Source organism: Thunnus thynnus, chromosome 14 (genome assembly GCF_963924715.1).
Source record: "Thunnus thynnus chromosome 14, fThuThy2.1, whole genome shotgun sequence".
In the NCBI taxonomy this organism is placed as follows: Eukaryota; Metazoa; Chordata; class Actinopteri; order Scombriformes; family Scombridae; genus Thunnus; species Thunnus thynnus.
Genome location: NC_089530.1, coordinates 12813607 through 12841344, shown reverse-complemented (window position 1 = coordinate 12841344; position 27738 = coordinate 12813607). Strand labels below are relative to the sequence as shown.

Here is a 27738-nt window from a genome sequence, read left to right as displayed (position 1 = left end):
TGCTGAATATCGCTGAGAAAAGAAAACTATAAGGGTCGAGAATTCCCAATATATATTGCACTTAATTTGGGCTTTTTCTTTGCAAAACCAACTGTATCACCTATGTAGGTATTTTGTATTTATGATTTAAATTATTTACAGTTGACACACAACATGTATGTTTAACTTAACATGCCTACATGATTGAGCATATCACCTACCACACAGCAGAGACAGTTGTTACTGTCCTCACATAAAAAATATTGCCCTGATGGGATTTCTGTGGCTCCTCCGTAACTCTTCCTCAATAAAAGGTTTCCATTATTGAGAGGCACCAAGGTTGAATGAAATGTAATCAAAAAATTGTCCGCTTACATAACTCCTAAAAATGCACAGTTCGACTGTATTACTTAGAGTGTACACCTTCCCATTCCTCAGATTCATTTGCAGTACCACCTACCACCATGGGCTAAGACAATAAAACATACAGTAACTCGTCAGATCCAGCCCCAAGCATGTAATAAATGTACTTTATAATTTTCATAGTTCAGTTGTGGATCTGAACTTTGATTTTCCTCAAATCTGATCAGGACCGACCCTGTTACAAATCAAACTAACCTCTCTTAAATAAACATATGAGAAGGTTAAATTTTAAAGATTTGACTCACTGCGTGCCCCAGTAGCATACTGGGTAAGACACATGCCACATAACGACAACATCTGCGGTTGGATTCCGGCAGCAGACCTTTGTTGCATGTCACCTTTGTTGCATGTCTCCTTTGTTTCCTGTCCAATCTCTCCACTGTCACTATAATAAAAGCTTAAAATGCCCCTACATATATATATATATAATATATATATATAAAATATATATATATATATATATATATATATATATATATATATATATATATATATATTTTTTTTTTTTTTTTTTTTTTTTTTTACTCACAAATATATAGGGATTGAAGTTCCCTTATGTACAGCATTTGATTTGCATGGAAATAGAAACTGATCAACACTTAGTCCAGCAGAGTGTGAAAGAGGTGTCATGAGCCAGTACGTGCTGAACATGTACTGCTGTTCATGGAGTACAGGGAGGTCTGTATATTAACAGTGTTCAACCGTTATATACTGTATGTATATCACATGACCTAACACAGCATAATTAGAAATGTATAGAACGACATGTTTTTATTGTTGCATTGAGATCAAATTACATGACAAACGGACATATTACATTTTCATCATCACCAATGTTGTCATGATAACCAAGTGTGTAATTTCTGGAAGAAAAAGCTCTTAACGTCAACAACATTTCCTTAAATTCTTTGTATGCTCAGTATGCCTGACCATGCCGTAGTGATGTCAGCACAATCGAATTTTGATCAATTTCAAGCCTGCCAATTAAAGCACACAGGTATGAAGTTGCCTCCCACTCATCACTCATCACATAGAAGTTTGAGCAGTGTTCTGCAAACATAACACAGTCACAGCAAGTATATAAAAATACCTGTGACTCCAAGAGGACACTGACAGCTGAATGAGTTGAGGTCATCAATGCAGGAGCCTCCATTTCTACAAGGCTGGCTGAGACATTCGTTCACTTCAATCTCGCAGTTATTTCCTGAGAAAGCAACATATTGACACATTGCCTCTGTGAATAAAACGTCACTCTAACTCCCAAAAAATAGCTTCAAGATAGCTTTCACTTACCAATAAATCCAGGTGCACAGAAGCAATTGTAGCCATTGAGAGTGTCTTTACAAATACTCAGGACTCCACACGGCTTGTCTTCACAACCATCTATGTTTATCTCACAAAATTGGCCTGTTAAACCTGCAGAGAGAGGACAGGATGTTCAGATGGCGATCCTTTAACATTCCTGTAGGATTTTTCATAATACTACCTACTAAAAAACCCTTAAGGATCACAACTGTAGTATATAGTTAGTCCTCAAGAGTTACTGCTGAACAGCAATGAAAACAACTATAAAAAATGTAAAACTATTTCATAATTGTTCATTACGTCCCTGTCTTTCCTTTTCTAAATTATAAAAATGTACAGTTATTTTATCACTAATTGATGACCTTTTTAAAAGTAAATGTTTCTCTGTCACTCTAGAAATGTATAGTAATCATGTTTGTGTTTGGGTTTGACACAAGTATTTAGAAAAGATACCAAATGATAAAATGCAATGTTTTTGTCCACAAATAGATAGATATTTCCACTGTTACTACATGGACAGTCAGTGGCGGTAGGAATGTACGGCAGGGAAGAGGACTGTTAGCAAACATAGATGCAAACTATGCTGGTTTCAAAATATTCTGAAAATCTGCTCTGCAAATGTTTTATGGGGAAGGAAATACGTTCAACACAAATTCTGGTGTGAAACACTAAATTCAAACGTAACTTTGTTTACAAGAAAACTCCTTAGAGTAACTATAAACTTTTCTTTTTTTTTTTTTTTTTTTTACAAAGCTGCAACTGATGTTTACTGTCACTCTAATACATAATGAAGTTTATTGTACATGGGTGCAGAGTTTGTAATGTCTACAATGATCACATGTTCGGTTACCTAAGTCAAGGAAGTTTTTTATAAACTTCTCCTCTGCTCCAATCTACTGATCTATTGCTTTGCTTCTTTAAATGACATCATTTTTGTTTGTTTAACATGGGTGAATAATGAAAACACTTAATGAAGTACATGCTGTTCACCTAAAGGCTGAGAAGCAACATGGTGAGTAATTATTCGCTTGTGAAATTCAGTGATTATGGGTCTAAAAATGGCAGATACGTGCAGTAAATACTATGCAATAATGCAGTAAGTGGGACTATTTGCTCTATTTTCTTCTTTTCATAAGTATAACAATTATAATTTTTGTTAATTATTACATAATTAACAAAAATTACAAGGGTATTTTGAGATAGGTAATGCCTTGATATTGCAATTATCAAACATATCTTTATTGGAAAAAAACTAAGCTGACATGAACATTATGTGACTCATACTTGCAGTTACCTTAACTGCTGCATGATTCCCAGTAAATACATTATCAGTGAATTACTGCATCTTTTATGATGAAATCCTTTTTTTAAAAATGGAAACTACTTTATTATCACATGGGAAATATTCGGTAAAGTAAAATGCTATGTAATGACAGTATATCCATTTGATAAAATACCAACAGAAGACTATTGGATCCTAAGTGGGCAAACAGACATTCCAAGCATCATCTCTGCTTTGAAGTCAGATCACAACCTGATGAACTGAGCCCTGACTTACACATTTCATAAGGCTGTTACGTGTTGTTGCTTAAGGCCAAAGAGATTACACTCCCACAGAGAAGGAAGCTGAACAAGTGAAAGCATCAAACCGGGAGTGTGCCTGCTATAAGGAATTGCCTCCATTTGAAACAAGTCTCTGCTGGATGGTGAACCTACCTGGCAAACAATCACACTTGAACCCTCTTGATAGATCCACACACACTGAACCATGTTGACACAGGCCATCAACACAGTGCTTTATAGGTGTTCTGCAGTACGGCCCAGTGTACCCATGTTGACACACACATCTATAAGTATTTGCCAGCCCTTCACAGAGCAGAGTCCCCTCAGGGTCGCAAGGATTTGACACACATTGGTTCACAGATGAGGAGCAGTCATTGCCATGGTATCCTGTAAGAGGTGGGATCAAAGAAGTGATTGATGTGCTGTGCTGTGTACAGTATCCTTCTGCTGCCTTCCCACGTCTGGCAGACATCATGGATTGTGATTTCATGTAATGCTGTCATTGCCAGTGTTTTTCCTCCCTGTTGATTTACATATTTTATTCAGCCAGAGCTTGAGCAATAAAACCAAGAGGGGATTTCAGAAGCAGTACACAACCTACAGAAAAAAACAAAAAACTTGCCCATTGTATCATCATCATCATCTCATTTGTGGATTTGTGCTTTCTAATGGGTATTCACACAGAGGTGAAAGCTGTTTGGTGATACAGTAGAAACTGCTTATAGTGATCACGTCTCTTCGAGTCAAATTGATCACTATAAGCGGATGATTATTATATCCAATTTTTTTTTCTTTATTTCTCATGCCGATTACCATCTAATTGACATTTGTATATTTATTACATGAATATAAAGCAATGAAATGCTTTGCTATTTACTGAATTTTACTGACTGTTTAAAAATACAGTACAGCTGTTTCAAACGCTTGTTGTTTCTGCTATATCTCTCTGCAGTTTTGCTGCTGTATCTCATTGGTTCGTTTTTGGCAGTTTGTCATAAGCTTCAAGGAGATTACATTTTTCATTGAGAGAAAATTACTTTTTTTTTTCCCCCATCATGATTTCAATGTGCATGCAGCACCAGCCTCAGGTAACCAGCCGGAAGCAGACGGGTTCCCACGAGGCAATAATGGTGCTGCAACCACGTACATATCATACATGTATCATGGGAGTTTTAGTATTTTACATTTTTTTTCCATATATTGTCATGTATGAAAAGACCCAAAATGAACACTGTAAGCGGACTACTTGGGCAAATTATTTAAACAGCACTTGTATAGGAATAATTCTGTCCTGAGCTTTTTGATCCATATAAGCGGATGATCACTGTAACTGTGATCACTAAGCGGTTTCCCCTGTACCACGGTAATCAACAGCACTAATATATTTTTATATGCATTAAAAGCTGAATTTAGAAAGGTGCTGGTGTAGAATAAACTAAGAAGAGCACATGACACACTGTGGTTTTAATGATTATATGGCTTAGTGTTATTTTTACTAAACACACCATTGCATGTCTACATTACTGGAGTAAAATGACTAAAGAGCATAAGCCAAGCTTGGTTCATATAACAAATTAGAACAGCAAAGATTGATCTTTCCAAAGTCATTACCAATCTACTGTATGCATTTCTTTAGAAGGGAAAATACCTGGAGGGCAAAAACATTGTAATTCTCCTGCTAAGCTGCGGGAACAGGTTCCTCCATTTTTGCAGAATTCAACATCTGATGTGCATGATGAGACAGCAGTCGAGCAATTCTTACCTGGAAGGTAAATATATAAATTTAATAGTACTTCATAATAATGTCACTTGCAACAATGTGTAGTGCGAGTATGCTGTTTATGCTGTATATACTTCATGTCACCTTCAGTAATTTTAATCAACTCCTTACTCATCAATGCTGCACTAGAATTTGCAATATAGACCTTACAATGTCTTACTCTAATCTTTATTTATAATCTAATTCTCTTCATCGTTATTTGACTGTTACATCTTGGAGCCTGCCTGAAGCCTATGGATTTCACTGTCTTATTTCTGTGACAATAAAAAACCAAAGAACTGTGAACCTTGAAATGACTGTTAAATGAGCGCTATCAAGATTAACACAAACTAAGAAAGATCATATCGCCAACATAATGACACATCTCAGTAACCCATCATACAAATGAATTTGACTACACAGAGTAACTCTCATTAACAAGATGTAATAGCGTGATGAGAGGTACAGTGATATATGCCTGTGTTCAGTAATGGAGTCAGTAAAAATGATACTACAGTATATTTGCCGTATCTTTGTACTTTCAGTGTCTAATATGGTTTCCTCACAAAGACAAAAGAACACATAATTTATTTGGTCTAGTTTTCAAGTGGCCTGTAGTGCTACAGTATATAAACAAAAATAAAACCTATGGGGGTGATGGACATATAACACCACAGCAAATATAAAACTAGAGATAAATGAACACGTATCAGTAATGTTCAGCTTGGCATTTTGTCAACATAAATCCGTACTAACATAAATGCTTTTGCGTTGGCTTTAATAAAAGATACAGTACATAATAAATACAGATATAGATTCTTTTAACCAATATATTATCTTAGGATAAACACACATTGCGCTGTGTTCAATGTCTACAGAAGGAGAGACAAATACCGTTTATCTTCATACTCAATCAGACGCAATGACTCTGAAATTGGTGAATGAGCTCTTACAGTACGATAGAACCACTTTTGATGGTTATCACAGCTGAAGAGTCATCAATCCACACTGTATTCATTAAAGCCTAAACTATGAAAATGATGACATAGATAACTCACCAGCAAAGCCCAAAGGACAGATGCACTCATAGTCTGCAACCAGGTCAATACATGTGGAATTATTGGCGCAGTATCCATGAACACATTCATCATAGTTGATTTCACAGTTCAGCCCCCCAAACCCTGGTATGAAGAGAGAAAGAAAAATCTCTTCAGAGATGGCGTGTGAATGTCAGTAAACACCAGACTTGAGAGGATACTAATTAGTATCAAATTACACCCAAGAGCAATTTATTAATGTGAAATTTTACATGACTTTCCAAGGCAAAGCTTATACCGAGTAAACAATCAAATTCTGTGGAGAATACGCTGAGTGACGGTCTGGATTTGAGGAAATAAATTATATATTTCTTCATATTGCGTGTGTCTACTTGATTAACATTTTTTTTCTATATCAGCACATTTGATATTTCAAAAATAAATGGTATATGTCATGAAGTAAAAATGAGTGCTGCCAATTTCTGACATTTTAGTCCCCCATAAATATATTCCTCCACATGGTCACGCTACAAAATGACTATCATTAGCACTGTCACACACAGCAGCTACAGGAGGCCCATGACTAATGCGTGGCTATCAGCACCATCGGTGCAGGTCAAATTCTCATCATTTCTCAAACTGACCATGGAACCAATTTCCACCTCTCTCCATGTCATAAAATTTGACAATTATCTTGACTTCATTAAAAATGTATAGCAGGCTTCACCCGCAATCAACGTTTAATCAGAGGTATGTCTCACAGGTAAGATGTCAACTGGACCAAGACATTATTGGAAAAAATACCTGAGATTTATTCTTTCTAGCTCTAATGATTCAAGTACCAATTTCTGAAAGGAATCAGGCATTTACACGATGGAATGATTTTATGTGATCAGAGAAATCTAAAGCAAATATTTGTTAACCTGACGGGTATTAAAGTGTAATCTAGGAAACTGCAGGAAATGTGTAAATGAAAAGCCTTGTGAATAAAAGTAGCATTATAAAACACCTTTTATTGAGAGTATACAGGTTTTCATTCCAAGCAAAGCAACTGAGCAACTTTAATGTTTAGTTCCTGCTCTTTGGCTCAAGTTGCGCTAATCAGCAAAATCACCTGCGGTGTTTGGTTGGGACTTAATACTGAGAGACCTCTATGGCACATGGTTGTGCAGAGATTAAGATACATTTTTACTGTCGTCAGATCGAGGACATGGAGTTGGGCAGAGCAGAAGATGATAATATTCCGCAATTACATAAAGGTGCGTTTTAATTCAGGACAGAGTCTGCAGATAAGAAATAGTCTATGCTGAATCTAATGTGCGACAAGTGGTCTCTTCATTGGGGAGCAGTAATTTATTAATATTGAATGTAATTTCTTTTTTATTGTTCATATACTGAGGAGATTTTCTTGCCATGGAGAGGACTCTGAGGAATGGTGTTTCAAACCCATTTTCTGCACTGATGAGTTCTTGAGTTGATCATGTTAAGGAAACTAGTATGAGGAAGATCACATTTCTGTGATTTCTATGATTAAAAACCATAGTCCATTATTATAAAGATCTGAGAGGCAAGTCATTTCTTTTTGATTACAAAGAATAAACTTAATGGGATTAATGTCAATTGTAAAAATAAGGTTGAGCTGGTTGGAAGAGTGGATACAGAGAAAACTAATTAGGCAATAATGTTTTTCTCATTTGTTTTCTTGACATTTTTTAAACTATTTGAGAGGTAGACTGGAGATGGGAGTCAATGAGACAAAGTAAGTGACTCTGGGTAGAACGATCATTTTGAAAGTGACTATCGTTATCAGAGAAACAGGAATTGGTACAGGTGATCAAAATATGAAAATAAACTCTGAATGGGATTAGGTTTGTAAAGATTATTAATCTGGGATTTACATATATACATTGTTACCATAGGTGAAATTCATGAGTGTAACTGTGACACAATATTGAGAGTAAATGTGTGAGTCATAGCAGCATTCGTTTTTTGGATACTTTCTAAGATTGGTATTTTCCATGTACGTGAGCACAAATTGGAAGAAAGCCTGCCTTGTTGATTTGAGTTGTGCCTGCAGTGGAAATAACTCACTATCTTTTGATCTCTGTTGGTCCATTTATCCACAGGAATAAGAAATAGACTATACCACATAACAAATTACAGCGAGAAAGAGTGTTAAAGTGTTTTTGAATGGCTTTTTTCATTTAAGCCAGGATCATAACTCCAGGGCTGAAATCAGTTGGTTACACACTTAAAAACAGACACAGGTCTGAATTAGCCACATAATCGCATCATCTCGACTATTGGAAGACCTAACTGCATTGCAACTTACCCTCTGTGCAGAAGCACTGATATAAGTCAATGCCGTCCACACAAATACCACCATTCTGGCATGGCTTTGATTCACACTCATTGAGATTTACTTCACAAAATGACCCTCCAAACCCTGCAGCACATGTTAAAAAAAAAACAAAACAAAAAAAGCAGAGAGTTACTAGAATCCTTTCACTTGGTTTCATTCTTCAGCCAATTAGGATCAGCATGACTTTGTTTTCACAAACAAAAGCTAGTTTTCAAAGCTTGTATTGATTCAAAGAGCTTGCTGGGCACATACAGACTCAGCTCACTGGATCATTTAATCATGTTTAATAAGAGCCAGTCATTGCCCTTCTGATTTATTACATTAAACAAGCCAAATCCAGTGATTTTTAAGATCAAAGTCAATCTATACACAAAGGGGACCACATGAAACAAATAACATGCATGAGTGCATATGTGTAAACGCACACACACACACACACACACACACACACACACACACACACACACTCACACACACAGAGAGACCATTAAAGAGAAGAAGCATGTCAGTGTTTAAGGTGCATAATGGCTGGTGCTACACAGGCTGTATGTGGGTTAACCTAACACTTGTCTACCATAGATCATGTGTTATTATGTGCAAAATGTGAATGTTTCACACAGTCAGCCCAGGATTACTCAGAGCATAAGGGTCCTGAGATGCTCTTTACAATTAGGAATGTGGAAAAAAAAACTGTCATGGAAGCTGTCTCACTGCAGAATAAGCAGTTTCCTGTTAAATAAAACTGTAGTGTTATACAAAAACAAGAACAACAACCTGCTGGATGTCAAAAACTGTCTCTTGCCAAGGAGGGCTTTTGATTAAACAACAGCTTTTGGAGCTCAAATAATTTTATGGCAAAAATAAGTCTTGCACTGCGAAGTTGTTGCTCTGAAATAAATGCTAATGTAAAACAAAAAGATATTACTGTCAAAAATGTTTGGAGGTTATAAAAACACAATTATTGCCCTACAAAATATAAGAGTTTAATCATTTAAAAATCTGGAAGAATTTCCTCCAGCGGTTTTAATAAAAGGCCAGTATTTCCATTTTTTTTAATAACAACTAATACACATGAAATATACACAATCTGACATGCAAAATGCACCTTTCTGAATTCATCCAACATCCTCGCTCCAAGGATATGAAAATACTAAATAGTAGGTCAAAAAATCTGACAGCGTGGGATACACAGTATAAAGAGTGAGGGTATGAGTAACATGTTTTGCAACACATTAAGTTGGCGAGCATTAGATGATATGGATGCCAAGCCAACCGACCTGAAACATCTAGACAAGACAGCATTTCACAGTTTGCCCTTGAGAAGTGATCTGGGGAGAGCAGCTCGCTGCAGGTTGCTTTCATTTACATAAGAAATCACTCACAATCTTTCACTTTGACATGTGCCAGGCATAAGTGCAACAGGAGTAATGAAGTTACGGTTATTGATTGGGTTACATGTACTTCTATGTAATAGCTATTCATCTGAAAAAAGATAGCAGAGCTGGTGTGGAGTAGTGCGGACTGAAGTATGATTGGTTTGGCAGGCAAAATGTTTTTATTTCAAGTACCCAAACTACATCCAGGAATCAGGTGCATGATTTGCTGTATATGTACACACAGTATCACACTGGCACTCACCAGGTACTCACTTACAGGCATATGCAGCCTTGAATTGCAAGACTCTGAAGCCTGGTTACCTCTGGCAAGCTTAGAGTATCTAACAGGTCAAGCCTCTTCCACTTACTCCTGTGTTATCCCTGTCACTGCTGGCAGCTACTGCTGTGATAACACTGTCATCCTTGTGGTGGGAAATCAGAGGGACTTGATTGACACACAAACAAAATGTTTTTGCAGGAATTGTTAAATTAATCAACATAAGAAGTATAAATCAGATTATAAGATCAGTAATGAAGCTTTTAAAAAGATTATGTACTACTGTTCTTTTTTTAAACCAGATGACTTCATTTCACAGCAAGTAGCACTTTGGGATTCTTGTGCAGTCTTGAGCTGATATTAAAAGAGTGGATTTACTTTTTGATATGCAGAGCTTAAGTATAATAAACTTGACTTTGTGCCAGTCAGTAAGCATGCACAAGTTCTCAATCTCACCATCTAGTTACTTCCCACCTGTTCATATACCTGCATGATAAATATAACACCAGTTAACGGTCTTGCTCACCTCTTTCACATGTGCAGGAGACATTCTGTCCATCCTTTGTCTCAGCGCATATTAATGTATGTTCACTGCACATTCCAAATGAGCAAAGGTCAATATCCACTGAGCAATCTTTCCCCTTGAATCCTGAAATGAAAATTGAGTTAAAAAAAAGGAACATTCAGGCACACCTCGGCAAACAACCAGTAAAGACTGAATTCATAAAACGACAGCAACACACATTACGTAACGCATATTTATGTGCCTGTATGTTTTATTAGGTAAAGACACCTTTTCTTTAGCGGATTAATGGGTGTATTGATTCTTCCCCTTGCAATCTACCTGCTATGCAGTATGCTAATTGAGTGAATCATTGACAGAGACCCACCCTACCAAACTGATCTATATCACATTTATCTGCCCCACCAAATGCACGTCTGCATGTCACTGATAGATACCCACATCAATATCTATTGTTGTAAATAAAGCACTGACAGATGGTACGACCGATACTCATTACATGCGTTTGTACATATAAAGATAATTTAAAGGGAACATCCTAAAATAGATTGCTCTGTTTTCTTTTGGGACATCACAGTGTTCAACCCATTAGGTACAATAAGTCCAGATATAATGAAAAACAGCAATTTACATCGTCAATGTCATTGTTGCATTCACAAGGACTAGACAACTGACTTTATAAATTCACCGGATTGGTGTTTTTAAAAGCAAAATGGTTGAAATGCAAAGTCATGCTAACCAAATCTCTTTAAAGCAGAAGTCTCTTAACAGCTAGAATGTGACTATATCTCTGTCAAACAAATCTGGGTGCAGTCTGTGTCTGCAAAGAAGATCTCACTCAGTAGCAGGAGGAGTGAAATATCTCAAATACCGCTTTCTGATGCAAATCCATTTCATTATGACTTGAATATACACATAGGACAACATTTATGTCAGATTATGTAGTTCCTTTAACTGTAACCTGTCTCCACTTTCTTTACAGTGTAACCTGTATCCAGAGTGGTGCACTTTACATCAACACATCTATCTAGATGTTTGATGACCTTCCAACTACCCTTTTCCCATCATATTATGTATTGCCTTGACTGGTTAATGGACAGCTATTGCCTCCAACAGAGTGTTTCAGAAGTGTTTAATAACCAATTGTGCATGCAATTCACTCTGAGGTTAATGTTGCATGAAGGAATGTCACATTTACAGTGTCACCATCACCAAATGGGACTCCCTATTCTATCTGACAGCCAGCTGAACTCTGCTGCAGAAACAGAGGCATAAAAGGGAAACTCATTGTTTGTCATTTAATCTTACAAAACCACAGTAAAAAGCCTTTGCTATGTCGTTTTTGTTACGCACATTAACACCAAGTCCTCATGTACTCATGTTCAGTGGTTAATGATGAGAACTATGGGTCATAACTGTTCCTTGGCTTTGAGAACTGCTGTTCATCAGCATATTTAATTATCTCTCATCAACAGCGTTCTATATGCATCATTGAACTGAAAAAGTGAAAACCATGTTCTTGGATGGAAATCAGCAAATTCAGATGTTACTTCTAAGTCAGTTCAATAAATCTAATGAGACTTACGGTTAAGTACAGTTATGAAACCTGGATTCAGCTTGTGTAGTTCATTACCTCCACCTGTTTGTTCGGAACAGTATTAATAAATTTAGTGAATAGATGAAGGAACAAGTGATTAGTTTTCATTTGCTTAGTGCTCAAGTATTTAATATTATTTTCCTGGTTCAGTTAGTTCAAAAAGAATCTACAGTATTAGTTCAGGCCAGGTTTTTGTCAATTTTGTCTGTTTCCTCATTTAATCTTAACTTAACTTGATATATAAAATATTTGGATGGGTTTCAGGAAAAAAAAGTCAGATGACAATAATATGCCACGACATTTTTCTAGTATTGGTCCCCGAATTTTTTTTTTTTTTTTTAGACATGGCTTATTTGATATGAAATGTTAGAATTGTTCATTGCGTTCTGCATTTGCAACCAAATTTAGATGACATGCATATTTTAACTTAGAGAAATGCAGTAATATTTTGTGGCATCTAGCCTGTACATGGCACCACATTGACATGATGAATTTAAATGGCCATATCTCAGTGGTCATGAGTCTAAGTCAGCCATGACGGGAATTAGACATTCTCCAAAAATCATGGATGCCATCAGTCAATTAGGACGATTGTCACTCACTATGTGAATATTGATGCACATCCAGACGCAGATGAAACGTTTGTATTTTCTGTCATTAAAGTAAAAATATTCTGGTATTTTTCCAGTCATGATAATAATTTCAGAATAAATTCTAGTTGTTGTTTCCAGTACTTCCAAACAGAAGTCGGTGGCAGAAATAGGTCCGAAGTCAAGATTATAAAATAGTTGTAGTGTTTTCTGATTTTTGTCTGATTTTTATGGGGAGAAGAAAGCAAACCTGACAGACCATTTATTTAATTGAGTTTCTGAAAAGATAAGCAGATCAAAGCACCTATCTATAAATCTGTCAATGAAATCAAAACAGTAATGGAAGCTTTACTGACACATCAGTGTTCTGTTTTTGCCCAAATCTAATTAGAGCAAAAGGCAGAAAAGTAATAAGAGAATATTATTTACGGTGATGGATTTGCTCTCTCCGTAATATAATAAAAACACACCATGGAACAGGTGCTGCACATGTTTCAAAGTAGTAAATTCTTTAATGACTTCACCCACATTTATGTTCATTTATTGTCCAGGAAAAGAGAGGCATATTTAGGCAAAGGGAATGGCACAAACAACTAAAACATAATGCACAATGACAACAAAAACGTAGAGATATTGTTTCACTATGACAAATTCGACCAACTTAAGTATGAAGGTAGACTTTTGAAATAATGCAAATGTAAAATATTCAGTAAAATATGTGCAGTTTGTCTGCTTTTGTTGAACATAGTAAGAAAATAATTCACCAAAACAGACACATTTTCCTGTGCCAGAGTCTATTTTGTGTCCTGTCAACACCTATGTTTTGTGGATTCTATTTTTCAAATATTTGTCCTGTAAATCCTGTTCTGTGGATTGTGGCTGTTTACTATTGAATGTGACATTGGACTTGTAATGCCAGGTCGGATGGCAGCAGCAGCATTCTGACTTATGCAATCAAGTGGTGATTAAGTATTTTATTACCAGAAGGCATAGTAAAATCAGCCACTAACTGAGGATTGCAACACCTCCCTCTATTACGCCTGATTATGGATTCTTTGTGGAACACATATAATAAAATGTCTAACACATAAACGTTTGTAAAACACAGTCTCGGTTGATTAAAGGACAATCCTGAAAATGAAATCTGAGTGTTATTATGGAAGTATGGTGTGTTGTTCACGAGTCTGCTGATGTTGATTTTAACCTTGATTCCAAAAAATACAATGTGAAAAACTGCAATAGTTTATCATAAAGACAGATGTATTATTTCTATTTGCTTGGTTGGAGAGTCTTTTATAAATGCCTGTTTTTGCTGGTTTCTAGCCGACATTCAAGCTTTCAATAGTAATAATTTCTGTCTTTGCTATCTTTGAGAATGCATTTTCAACAAAACGTGAAAAATGCTCAAGGAGAACAAACAAATACGTATGAGAAACAAATATTAAAAAACATACTCAATAATACACGAATTTTGATACTTACCAAGAGGACAATGACAAATGTAGTCATTTATCAGATCTTCACACGAGCCTCCATTTAGACAAGGCTGCAACCAACAATCGTTTACATTCTCTGAGCAGGTCCTTCCTGTAGGATAAAGAGAGAGGAACAAATAAAAGTAATGTCACATTGAATACAGCTGAAAATATGTTTTGCTAATAAATACAACTGTCATTCTGCAAATTCTATATAAGAAAGCTGTGAAGCTCTAATATGTGAATAATAATTCAAACCACGACAACGTTCAGAACATACGTAGGACAAATTTCAGTTTTTTTTCCTCAACAATGAGCTATACCTGTAACACAGGACTTCATTTCATGAGGCAGCTGATTACCTCTGATTCTACTGGCTCAAAATATGATTAGAGGATTATGTGTTCAGCATGCTACAGCTTGTATGTATGCATAAATGGTGTTATCTCAATTTTAGTATCCTCTGGGCAAGAGTTAGATATAGAATTGATTCAAGATTTTACTGACAAATTTAAAGCTCCACTAGGTCTGGCCTCTGGCGATAGTTCAGACCTCTTAGTTGTCTATGAGCCGGAGAGCTCATAGAACTAACAGCCTGGCATCCGGCACTGCCTTTCTATCCGCAATGCTGTCTACACCAAAGGTACTTTTGCCATTGTGACCCCATACACTGGGCAAGTGTTTCGTTAATCATGTACTGTACGATACTGGCATAATTAAGGTAGATGCTGAGTATAACTCTAGCCAAAATATACTGTACAAGACATAGTTCATACTACACTCTATGACAGGTATGATTCTAAGCCAGCTCCATATGCCAGCCAATGTTAATTAATTTACCTGCTCACATATCACTGCACCATTTTTCAATTTACACATCTCCATCACACATGGCCAAGAGTGGTAATGATCACATTTTTCTGAATGTCCAAGAAATAGCCAATCCAATCTATTTGAAATATACAAAAGCTCATAAGTAACCACTTTTAACAATTTATATCCATGTGATTTTGGTGTAATTAGATAATATAAAGAGTGACATTTTTACATTATTGAGTCTGCATGCTTAAATACAAACATTACATTAATGTACTGGCAATATTTCCTTGCAAACATGGAATGGATGTTTTAATATTTTTGATTTTTGATAAATGAGTGGAGACCTCATTCAAGCTTTAGTACTCAGTAGAATTCTAAATAATTCTAAAGTCATAAAGGTGAATTATGCTTGTTCAACATATTCATTATTGCAGTGAAATGAGGCAAAGACAAGATTTTTATGTCACTATAAAACTAGTTCTAATGCAGAATAAATTACAGAAGACCACCTTTCAAATATTATCAAAGAGCAATAAGACAATACAAGACTATTTTTTATTCACACTAGTGATACATGCTTGAATTTCAGTCACTTCTGATTGTAAGTTTTCTCATTTTCTCTTTCCTATTGGACATCACATATATTAACATGTGGCAACAATAAATCGGTGGATCCAAGTCAAATTTCAATGTGAAAACTGTACTTAATTTTCAGTAATACTGTGCAAATTCTGATGAACTTCCTGTGTGAATACGGCATATTTTCATTTGAACTAATTATCATTTAAGCACTAAAACCTACTCTAAATCCTGATATTCCTGTGGCTGGCCACAGTAATGGCTGTAGATAGGCTCACATTCACATCAGATGGTCTCATACCCTCAAACCCTGGGGGACAGTGGCACCGATAATCACTGATTAGGTCCACACAGGTGGCACCGCTTGCGCAGGGGAAGCTGTTGCACTCATTTGTTTCCAGTTCACAGAGCGACCCTTCAAATCCAAGCATGCAGCGGCAGGTAAAGTTATACTGCTGGTCCAGGCAAACACCATGTTCAGAGCAGCGGTGGCCAACACAGTAATCAATGTCCTCTTCACAGTAGATGCCTGTGTATCCTCTGGGACAAAGGCAGCTAGTAACAGATTAAAGAGAATATCTTAATACTGTATAGAGTTCGAGGAATCCTCTCAACCCTGAAGGAAGAGAATAGTAAATGTCACGGCTTTTACAATCATTGACATTCTGGTGCCTGGACGGCCCGAAGACAATCAAGATTTGAACACTCACCTGTAACCATCAATCTCATCCACACAAGTGGCTCCATTTTGACACCAGTGTTGAACACAATCATTGACATTTGTGTGACAGCTCTGACCAGACCAACCAGGTGTACAAATACAGGTGTAGCTACTGGCATCATTCAACACACATCGCCCTCCATTGGCACATGGCTGTTGATAGAAGACAAAGCTGTTAGACACATATGCCATGAAACAGAGAGATACACTGCTTCATGTGCAAAAATGAAATCGCTTCATCTTGTATGGTAATATCTGAGATTGGACTGAGCCCATTCTGGTCAAAAATATAACCATTATTGTACAATACCACCCCTAATCATTTCTTGCTCCTGGCTGCCTGAAAATGAGCTTCATTATAGCCACATGACACACTCATGAATACTGATTCATGCTTTATACTGGATTCGCTCAGTATTCCATGTAGCATCTACATCATGTCTTACAAGACAAGATCAATGGTCATTGAGGGCTAAACGTCCTGAGAGTTGTCTGTAACAAAAAAGAAATGCCTGCTAGCTGGTACATGTTTATATTTAGTAGTGAAGAAACAAAGGGGCAGAGGAAAAACTGGCTTGAGGGAAGGTGTATAATGCAGACATCATGGCATTTCTGTAAGGGGGCCAACACAAGCCTTGCTCCACAGTGAGTGTTCATCTCCATCTGTCATCTGAAGAAGCCTCCTCTGTTCAGGTTTGGATGCTTTTTTTGTAAATGCAGAGGGTCGATTCATCCGTACATAAAGAAACCTGAGCGTTCAAAAATACAGACATTGCAAATCTTCTGTAGCAGTCAGGTGGCAGAGGCCTTTTCAATCCTGTAAATGTGTTCTCCTTGTGCATGCCAAAAGCAGAACCTCTGACAAACAATCACACAATTCCAGCTTTGTCTTCTTCCACCATGACCGCTTAAAAATCTGGAGGATATGCAGCCACATTCAAAATAGAAAAGGACAGACAAATGTGCTTCAATGATTTGAATATGCAACATACATACAGTATATACTTAAACCCTGCAGAAACTAACTAGGTGTTTTGTATCTACAGTAGATTCAGGTCAAAGATCACAATTTGTTACTGTACTATGTTTATGTTTCATACTGCACACTTATTTCAATAAAAGTCACAAGGGCGCAGTGAATTCCTTTATTAGTCAGGAATTTTATACAACTTTCTTCCCAAGTAAACCGACATACTGTAACAGCTTCAGCGCCAGCTGATTGCTGTGTTTATGGATTATCGCATTTGCTGTCAATCTTCCTGTGGGACTTATGCTTATTTTTATCCCTGTGTATAACAAAGGATTATCCCACATTTTGTAAATAAGATATGGAATTAATGTTTCATACCTTCTCACTTAAGTTGTCAATGTTATAATTCAGTTTGTTGTGACGGATTGCAGATCTCTTACAGGTTACTAAAAAAAAAAAGCTGTGAATATTTCTTATTTCACATGTGAGCGTTTAGACACAAGTGTTTTCAGCCATAACAGATATACATCAAGCATCTGTATTCAGTAATGGTTTAAGTTCTCATTAAGACACACTACATATTCGGAAATGCATCCATAACATAATCCCCACTTGGCATCAAAGTGATTTCTCTGGTCAGCACCGAAATATAAGTTCTGTGTTCTTATATAATCAAACAGCCAAACAGAGTGAGTAAACACCTCTAAATAGAATAGGTGTGAAAATGACATGAAACAACCTCATTAATTTTCTTGTTATGCTTTCCTGCTGTTGTGATTATGTTGCTGTACTGTTGTAAAGAATGCATTGAAACTGTTTCAAGAGAAATAAACGTTGATGGAATTTTAAATACTCTTTGAATCTGTATGGGGCTCATTTTTTTTAAGATAAATGGTTAACATGTGAATAGATAACAAAATGAGGACAAATAGTCCATGAAGATCTTTTTACCCACTTGGAAGTTTTGAGGGCAGGGTATGCGGCAGGTGTATTTAAGGTCGTCAGGAAGATCCAAACACTGAGTCTTTGGTGGACATGTGTTGTTGGGAAGAGCACAAGCATCTATGTCCACTTCACAGTTCTTTCCCAGAAAACCTGCAAGAAGAGATTTAATACATGTAATCTAACAGATGCAATACTTGACCAGTAGAAAGTGGTTCAGCAATCAGTGCTGCCTCCCTATATGTCGCTGTACCAGACAAGCTCTATACTTAAAGGGGATGTATCATAATTTCCAGGTCTATAGTTATATTCTGGGGCTCTACTGGAAAATATATGCATGATTTACAGTTTAAAAAACTCAGCCTCTGTCTGAAAGGACAGGCTGATTTTGCTCCTGTCTCTTTAAGGCCCCCCTCCCAACAGCCCATGCAGACATTCATTGATGCCGGAGGCTACGTAAACAAACAGTAGTAGTAGGATTTCATTTCTTTTTCTCCTTCTTTACATGAAATAGAAACTTCTCAAATACATCCGTACATGTTCGAGCCAAAATATGTTCCAAAATATGCAAGTGGACAATGTGAACAACCAATGGAACAACCTTAGCAAAACCTTAGCAACAATTGATATAGAACATACAGCCATTTGCGGACATGCACGGAGAATCTGGCATCATCATGGGGAAGAGGTAGAGGTAACATTGCAAATGAAGCGTTCAGAGCATTTCGAACCCCTGGTTCTTGACTTGGGGAGCATTTTTACATACGTTCACCTCAGGCTTTTTGAACTTTGATGATGTTAAACATAAACATCCAACATCATGACATATAAAATATATAAATACAACAGATAATCTCAAAAAGCACAAGTCCCCTTTAATAAACAAGACCAAAATTGGGCCAATCATTGGTTGGCCGGAGGATTGATAGAGCAATTGGAAATAATGTCTGATATTTTGTTCCCATACATGATATGTAGTTGGACAAAAATTCAACATAAGTTAATTCTGTAATCATCTGGACAGTGAGCACTGTGCATTACTTTATCTTTATACATGTACTGTTGTTAAGGAAATGTATTATTGAGTTGGCACAAAATAACATATTCAGCAGCAGGTAGGGCTAGAAAAAAAGAAAGCAGTCATAGGCCAGCAACTTATAATTCCATCCATGCCTTAGGACTTTACAGTGGTCCAGCACTCAGTGGACTATTTTCACTTTGTGGAACTTCACCATGAGAAGATGCAGCAGATGAGGCATATGAGCGGAAGAGGCTTAGGTTTACTGAGATAACAGATGAGATTTAGTAGCAAGGCTGGAAAGCCAGGGTACGCCCTGTGGAATTTCGTTACCATGGATCTGTGGCCACATCTAGTACGAGTTTACTCAGGGAGTTAGGGATTCATGATCAGGGATTACAGCAGGCTGCAAAGGCAGCTCAAAAGAGCAAGCGATGGCTCTGGCTGAAAAGAAAAGGCACCAGCTTGTGTACAAAATATGAATATCTGTCTCATGTGTAAGATAGGAGATACAGCAAATATCAGTGTCAAGTCAGTGGTCAAACAACACTCTCTACACAGTGTATAACAGCTTTACATATCTAAGAGCTTTTTAGATCTGCAATGTGCAATTTGGTTGATTAGGCTGTAGAAACAAGACACTATTGTCTTAGTGAGATAGCCAGTACAGACATTATAAGGACATTTGTGAATCATAGTCCTGAATATACAGACAGGCTAGTGTGGACGGGTACAGCCCTGATCCCTGATCCGTGTCTCGAGCAGGTGTAACGGAGGTGACATATGTTTATCTGTTGAGCCTTCTGGGGATGTTGCGGGTCAAAAAACACTTTTATTGTTTTTTGAATGCTGATATTCAATTTTTTTGCATTGACTGTTCTTGTTGATCAAACAATAAACGTAAGGATCACCACCAGGATCGGCTGATGAAGAAAGTTTTTAAGAGCCCTCTTTTTGAAATGTTTTCCCTACTTTGTAAATTTGTAAATAAAGCAGAATTAAGCCTAATAGAATTAAAGTGAAAGGCTTTATCGTTATCTTTTTCCATTACTAGTCGTAGTGTTGACAAGAGGTTAATACTTTATGGTTGCATTGTTGATTGCTGCACAGTGATTCAGTGGTTAGGACTGTTGCCCCACAGCATGAAGGTCCTGGGTTCAAACTGGCTGGCCTTTAAAAGAGTTCCTGTTCTCCTCGAGTCTGTGAAGGTTTCCTCCCTCCCTCCCTGTCCAAAGACATGCCAGTTAAGTGAACTGGAAACTTGAAATTCCCTGTAGGTATGACTTTGTTTTTCTGTTTGTGTGTTAGCCCTGAGACAGACTGGCAACCTGTCCAGGGTGTGACTCACATTTCACCCAGTGAACACTGGAGAGGGCTCTAGCTCCCCCACAACCCCAGGCAGGATAAGAGGTAAAGAGAATGGATGGATAGATGAGTGAATTATACGTCAACCTATTATTCACAATCTTTTAAAATATGAAGAGTTGCACTTTAGAGATTCAGTTGATGAAAATAAAATGCCGTCCTTTAAATGTCACCTTATATAGTGACTCTACTGAGCCTTGCTTCAGCAACTGATGCGGCAAACGGAGTCTTTGACCCATGTGTCAGTAACATTGATATTGTCCTTTAATGTTTAATTGAACAAGAGTGAACAAACACAATTTTTCATTACCATCACTGTTACGTTTCCCCTAAGAGGAAAACACATTTGCTGAGAATAACTAAAAATAACAGTGGTAAACTCTTTTGAGAAAAACATCACCTGGCCACTAAGATGCTTTGCCCGCAGTGTCTTGGTCTGTATGTGCAGTAAAATGTTCCAGTAAAGCGGGCGCGAGCAATTGCCAGACACACTAACTGTGCCCTGCCAACAACCTGGAGCTCCCGTGAGTGGTCCATCAGTTTACGTTTAGTGAATGTAAATTCAGACTCAGCCGGTGAGGCACAATAAGCAATTACTGGAAAATTATATTAATGGGAGCTTCATAATGTAATATTTGGACAATTTGGTTGCATTATTGAACTCTGGCAATGAGCTTGGTGGTTTTTCTCAGTTGTCAATCACAAGCTAAGTCTGTAAACAGATACTGTGAATGATATGACCAGGACCCTATCTGTGCCTTGTTGCTTCTATTGCACAATAGAGCATGTTGTGATCAGTAGTGTTGTGAGCAAAATGCAATTTATAAGGGCTTATAACTTAATTTCATGGTAAAAGGCATTTCAGAGTTTTTGGTTTCTTTTTTAAACACTGGAAAATAGTAAAAACATAATTTTAAAGATATGAATCAAATAAAAGAAAAATTGAAAAATATTTTAGTAAAAGGGATATAAGTAAAAATATGATTCATGTGATGAATTAAATCATACTGACTTCTCCAGCCTAACTTCCTCAGGCAGGATGTGTCACAGTCTAGGGACCCCGCTGGCAAAGGCTAATCACCTTTGGTTTTCAGTGTACACTGAAATTGGCCAGAGGGGCCCTGGCTGAGGATCTTAAGCCACATTCACTGCATACACATTTAAAAAGGTCTGCAGTACTGCCTGCCACCACAGCTAATACAGATATCAAAGTTATTACAAAGCACTAGTTTGGCCATAACCCAACATACCTGTGGGACATTGGCATTCGTAGTGTCCTACCAAGTCAGAGCATGTGCCATTGTGCCGACAGGGGTTGGACTCACACTCGTTGACCTCAGTTTCACAGTTTGTTCCTGAGAATAGATGTAAAAAGAAAATGTTACAATTAGCAATTAGTTGTATTTGTATTACATCACTGTCCTGACATAGAGCTGTTTATCAGTGAAATAAAGAACATATTACATAGGTCATTACTTGTACATTGCTTTACTAAAATGCCCCTTTCTCCTGCTCATCTGACATATTCATTACAGGAAGTTCAACATTTTGGGAAATACACTTATTCCTTTTTTTGCCAAGAGTTAGATGAGAAGATTGAAACCACTCTCATGTCTGTACAATAAAAATAAAGCCACCACCAGCAGCTGAATAGCTTCGCTTAACATAAAGACTTGAAGGAGGGGGAAACAGCTAGCTCCGCAGTCTTTATGCTAGCTAAGCTAGGCTAAGCTAACTGGCTGCTGGCAGTACAATAGCTTGATATTTAGCATACATAGATGAGAGTAGTATAGAAATTCTTTAAGAGTTGCCTGCAACTGTTTGAACACTTTTTCTCCTGAAACAATAATTAGGCTACAAAAATTCCTTTATACTGCTGCAGGATTCAGATGGTGAGTCCCTGGAAAAGCAAAGAGAGATGTTAGAGAAAATATACCCCTAGTTGGACAGGCTCACTTTCTTGTTAAGAAAATGGACACTTAGCAACCTTGGTCCTGGCTGAAGAGATCAGAGGAGGTGGGGGATGCAGGTTGCTTGATAGAGATTTGTTTGGTGCTCAGCTGCCTCAGCAGCTGCTAGTTCTACCGCCGCGGTTGGGGGGTGGGTGTCTTCCAGTGCAAGTTATTAATTTAAAATGTCCTATCATCAATAACGGAGCACCAATGACACGTAGTGAAAGTCCCTTCTTGACAGCGGCAACCTCATGCTACAGCACAAACACTATGATTGATATCATCTGCACGGTAGTTGCTACAGGTCATTATATACAAAATATGCCATGCTGTGCTGCAGAAAATTATACAAATTTGTCCTACTAAAATCTGTGAAACGCCTATGCTCATTTATCGCTGTGAATAAAATAAATCATGTAGTATTGTCGCCTCTTTTGGGAAACTTTAATAATATGAAGTTTGGTGATTTAGGTTGCTGAATGTTTTACTTCAATGTCTGAGGGAACTGAGTTTTGGCAGAATATTACTTCCTTCTGCACTCATTCATTATTTACCTACAGATACCTTAAACCCAATAGATTCTTATTTGCCAGATAAAGGTTCAAATGCAAAGACCTTATACATTTCATGTGAAGAATTACAAATGGTTTCAGTTTGTCTTTTAACCACACTCGTAGAAACCTTAGGTAGATTTTAAACTTGCATCACATTACTACATGTCTAGTTCCCATGTCTTACAGTTTATTATTATCCACATAATTAAAAGAGAACACGTGTATGAATGAGACCAGCAAAATATATGCCAACAGTTGTTGTTTCGTGAAAAATAAAGCCTTCCAAAATGAAATCCGAATGCCAGGGTTTGAGTAATGTATCCTGAGTTATGATCTATGATTGAGTACAGTGGGGTTTCTGGGCAAAGCTTGAAATTAAATTGGCCTTTCTATGCTGCATGGCTCAGAATTCCAAAGCAAAAATCCCAAGATGCCAGAAAATGATGAATTCTATCAGTCACTAAGACCTGCCGTGGTATAAGAGACAATTTTCCATTACTGAAGTGGCAACAGATTTCAGCTTTGAACAGAGGAAAAAATCTTGCTCATGTAGTGCTATGTAAGGGCTTATCTGACTGACAGGTGAGTGTGTCAGGACTTAAGGCTAGATGGGGAAAAATGCCATAGGCCAAACCCTGAGTACACTGAGGAAGAAAAAAAAAATCATATTCACTGGTTGTTTAAGAAATAGAACAAGAGAAGAACAATCATGTGGCACCATCATAACTCTTATACAGTATAAACAATGTTCAGGATCATAATCTGTGTTGTTCCATACTGTCTGTTCTTGGTCAAATAATGCCTAGAACAGAGAATCTAAAAGAAAAATCATATTTGAGATGTTAATATATTGTATTCAATTGAGGAGGTGCTTCTGCTATAAAAAGGTATAACAGTAACATTATATCTGCCCTTGATAATAGGACAAGTAAAATTCCTCTGGGCTCGTATAAGGCAGATGAATTGTTAAGATAAGCAATGTCCACACATAATTTTGTATTATGGAGGAAAATGGCACAGCTGTGAATGAATGAATGAGCTACAGGCTACAGCATATACCTTATTTATAGCTATGCACTGATATTTATTTCTATGTGGACTAACCACTGTTCTTGCAATAAAAAATATGTTTCTGATTAACTTGTCATTACTAAAATATGACGTAGGACGAATGTAGATTTTTCTCATATTTGTGGCCATGAAATAATGATGCATTTATAGAAATGACACCTGGTTTCTGGTAATTTGTTCAATCTTTTTTAAAGCATGGTATATGAAAAGGGTTACTTTTTTTAATCCCACACTCTGTAATAACCACTTTTGTATTTGTGTCTCTCCCTTGTTCCCCTGTTTTTTTAGAACAGTTGTCACTGATAGCTTAACAAGTTTCAGCCATGTTCTGAGCTGGCAGCTAATTAGGAAGCAGTTTGCCCGAGTGCTTGGATTAAATGCAATCAGCAGCAGGCCTTAGAAATGTCAAGCAGGCAGGTCTAGTGGCACATAAGCATCAAGGTTAAAAAAGAAATCGCTTCATCAAGAGTGCAGGCCTTTGCTTAAAAACTGTGGTGGGCTTGTGATTTGCAAATCACAACTGAAACACAGATTTCTGTCCTGAAATAGTCATTTTTCAATCCACTTACATTTTAAAGACATTAGTTATATCATAGGTTGCTACTTCTCTGTTTAGAAGAAGACAAACTGAATGTGTTTTGTCTTTCAGCTACATTAGATTTCCTCTCTCTAGAGGTTGCCTTTGTAGTAACTCAACTAACAACAACAAATACTGCTAATAATAAAAAAGGTATTGATCATTGTAGGGAGTCTTTGCTTGTCCACCTCATCAGGGTGGTTAGAGGTGGTCAGAGGTTAGAGGTCAGTTACGGAACAGCAGACCTTTAGCTGGTAGTGAATCAGTCTTTTGAGACACTTAATCAGAGTATGCTTGCGAACATGCCAGTTTGAACCTAAACCAGGTGGTTAAAGAGAGGCCTTCCCTCTTACTATGTCACCCCGCTGACCTAAGTGTAATCAATGTACAGTATTAGAGGTCCCAAATGTGATTTCCTCACCCCAATGTGACAGGTTAGACACTGTGGTACCAGGGAACAGGCTGGGTCCAAGTGTACTTTGAGCTATAGATATTAGCAAACACTGCTACAGGAAATTAAATATGGACCCTTTTAGAATGTTTGGTTTTTGTGTTTGTTTGTTTGTTTTTTTTAGCCTCTATCATCTGTCTCTTTAGCTGTTAAATGCTCAACTATGTTCACCATTTGGTGCTGAGCAGGTAGTGTACAGCGGGTTTTCAGAGCCTTTTAGCTGAAAACAGCTGCCTGCTGAGGCTGAAAACAACGCTACAACAGTGGTGAGAGCGAATCAGAACTGTAAAGTTGTGTGCTGGACAGCTTAACAATGAGCTGAAACTCACTATAAAGCTCCATAAAGCCAAGGGGATCTGCAGAGTCGTGATAAACCTCTGTAGGTCCAACACTACAAGCAACAGCTCTTGTATATACTGTACATTGTCATTTGATACATTATCAAAAAAATATTGATTATAGCCACTTTAATGCAGCTCTAAATTTTAAGTTTAATCAGTTACAGTGGGTTAGTTCCACCAGTGAGTTATCTGATAATGCAGTATGAGCCAAGTGGTTTTGCTGCTTTTAGGAAAACATTTATGTTCAAAGAGATAACCTGAGACACAAATACATAAGTATTTACACAGTGGAGGCTGTTGTGGCTTTCTTTGCAGGACACTTTTGCAGAAGTTGGTAGTTGTGTCCAAAAGATGAGTTTGGCATGGTTAAGGCAGCTCTGATTCCCATCCAGGTAGCCACCAGCTACCATCTTTGTTTGGATTAGGAAACAGAGTTGCAACTTGTGAAAAAGGATAAAAAAAAAATCTTTTTAATGGTGCAGCAGACGGAATATTTTTTTCATCCAGATGGTTAGAAGAGCAGGTGAAGATTCTGGAAATAGCTTCAGAACGGAAGTGTTGTTAAAATCTTTTTAGGCATGTGTATCTATTGATACAACACGGTAAGTGTGATTTATGTTACCAATGCAAAATGAAGTATCCCTTTTAAGAAAATAAGTGACAAAGAGGCCAAGAAAGTATTTTCCTTCCATTTAAAATGACATAAAAGTTTAATGGACACCTGCCAGCCAATCAGAAACAAGTATTTTCTGTGACCATAGAATTATAAGTGAATTTATCCGAGCATGCACTTTTAATGGGATACATCAGTTTCTCATGGCTTATTCACATTTTGAGCCATTTTTATGCCATCTGTCTTAAAACACCAACAAAGGCAAAATAGATTCATTCATAATTTAGGGATTGCACTCAGCATGAGAGCTCTGTGTCAAATGTCTTGCATAGAGACTGCAGATTCACCCTCTTAAAATATTCAGAAAATTATTGCCTTCACTGCCTATGTTGCATGTCTGCTCCACAACTTTGCATAACATTGTATATACATAGCATTTACATGATTTCTACATAACAAAACAGTCTGTAAATGTCAGAGTAGAACACAAACATCTACACCATGTAACTGTCAAGATGTGCCAGTTCAATGTCAGATTTTCGACAAACATCAATCAGTCATTCTGTTCCCCTTAACCAACCTTCCCACAAGGGTTTGTGAAAACTGATCCACTTTCTGAGATATCCTGCCAACAGACAGACGCACAGACAGATGGAATGGGGGCAAACACAGATAATAAAGCAAAGTTATCTCACCTGTGAAGCCGTGGGGGCATATGCAGGTGTACTGTGGGGGAGATGATGGTTGACCTGTTGTAATACATGTGGCTCCATTCAAACACCTGTTTGGTTTTATCAGGCAGGCATCGCTTACATATTGACAAAACTCTCCAATCCATCCTGGGGCACAGACACACTGCAGGAAAACAGTACCATATTCATGTGAACCTGGTACAATATACATTATACAACATTTGATAAAGCAATTGGTAGGTATAAGAACTGTGACATCATTGTCATTGTTTTGGCTCCATTCCAGCACACTGGATTTGACATGAAATGACGACAATGAGGTTAAAGTTGCTCACTTTCATCTTTAGGGAGGTTTGTGAGTGTTCACAGTCATATTGGTTGAAAATAGTGCAGGAATCGCAGCATTTTTACCTTGATGAGCATATAGAATAGCATACATAGCCATGCAGTTCTGAGATATCCATCTCTGAGATTTTTGCCACTACCTCAATATGATGGAGGTGAATGGGATTTTATTTCCTTTGCACTGCGAACAGCATTAAAACATTTGTTCAAACCTGCAATAACCGATTTTTTGGCCACTTAGGGGCAACACTGATTATTACCTTTTAGGCTGATGTGGTGAATTTGGTTGCAAATAGATGCCTATTTACACATCCAGCAGACACACAGCAACATTACCATTCATTTGGAGATGTCTTTCTGGCTCCAAGGCAAATCTAAGTCCAATATTCACTCTTCTTTTAGCTCTGTTTTTGGTCTGCATCATAGACTATATATAACGGACGTAGCCACCGTGACGTCACC

The 27738-nt window shown here is 37.3% G+C and overlaps 1 protein-coding gene across 2 annotated transcripts in view; it reads right to left on the bottom strand.

Moving 5' to 3' along the window:
• Positions 1-27738, bottom strand: part of eys (eyes shut homolog) — a 170339-nt gene that overhangs the window by 122595 nt on the left and 20006 nt on the right. For both annotated transcript variants that reach the window (XM_067609895.1, XM_067609896.1), the window contains exons 7-19: positions 26935-27094; positions 21931-22035; positions 18311-18450; positions 16375-16538; positions 15966-16219; positions 14274-14378; positions 10608-10730; positions 8399-8512; positions 6088-6210; positions 4919-5032; positions 3424-3657; positions 1696-1818; positions 1493-1606 (exon numbers count right to left, since the gene is read on the bottom strand). In XM_067609895.1, the coding sequence (XP_067465996.1) occupies positions 1493-1606; positions 1696-1818; positions 3424-3657; positions 4919-5032; positions 6088-6210; positions 8399-8512; positions 10608-10730; positions 14274-14378; positions 15966-16219; positions 16375-16538; positions 18311-18450; positions 21931-22035; positions 26935-27094 (1873 nt within the window). The remainder of the gene's footprint in view (positions 1-1492; positions 1607-1695; positions 1819-3423; positions 3658-4918; positions 5033-6087; positions 6211-8398; positions 8513-10607; positions 10731-14273; positions 14379-15965; positions 16220-16374; positions 16539-18310; positions 18451-21930; positions 22036-26934; positions 27095-27738) is intronic.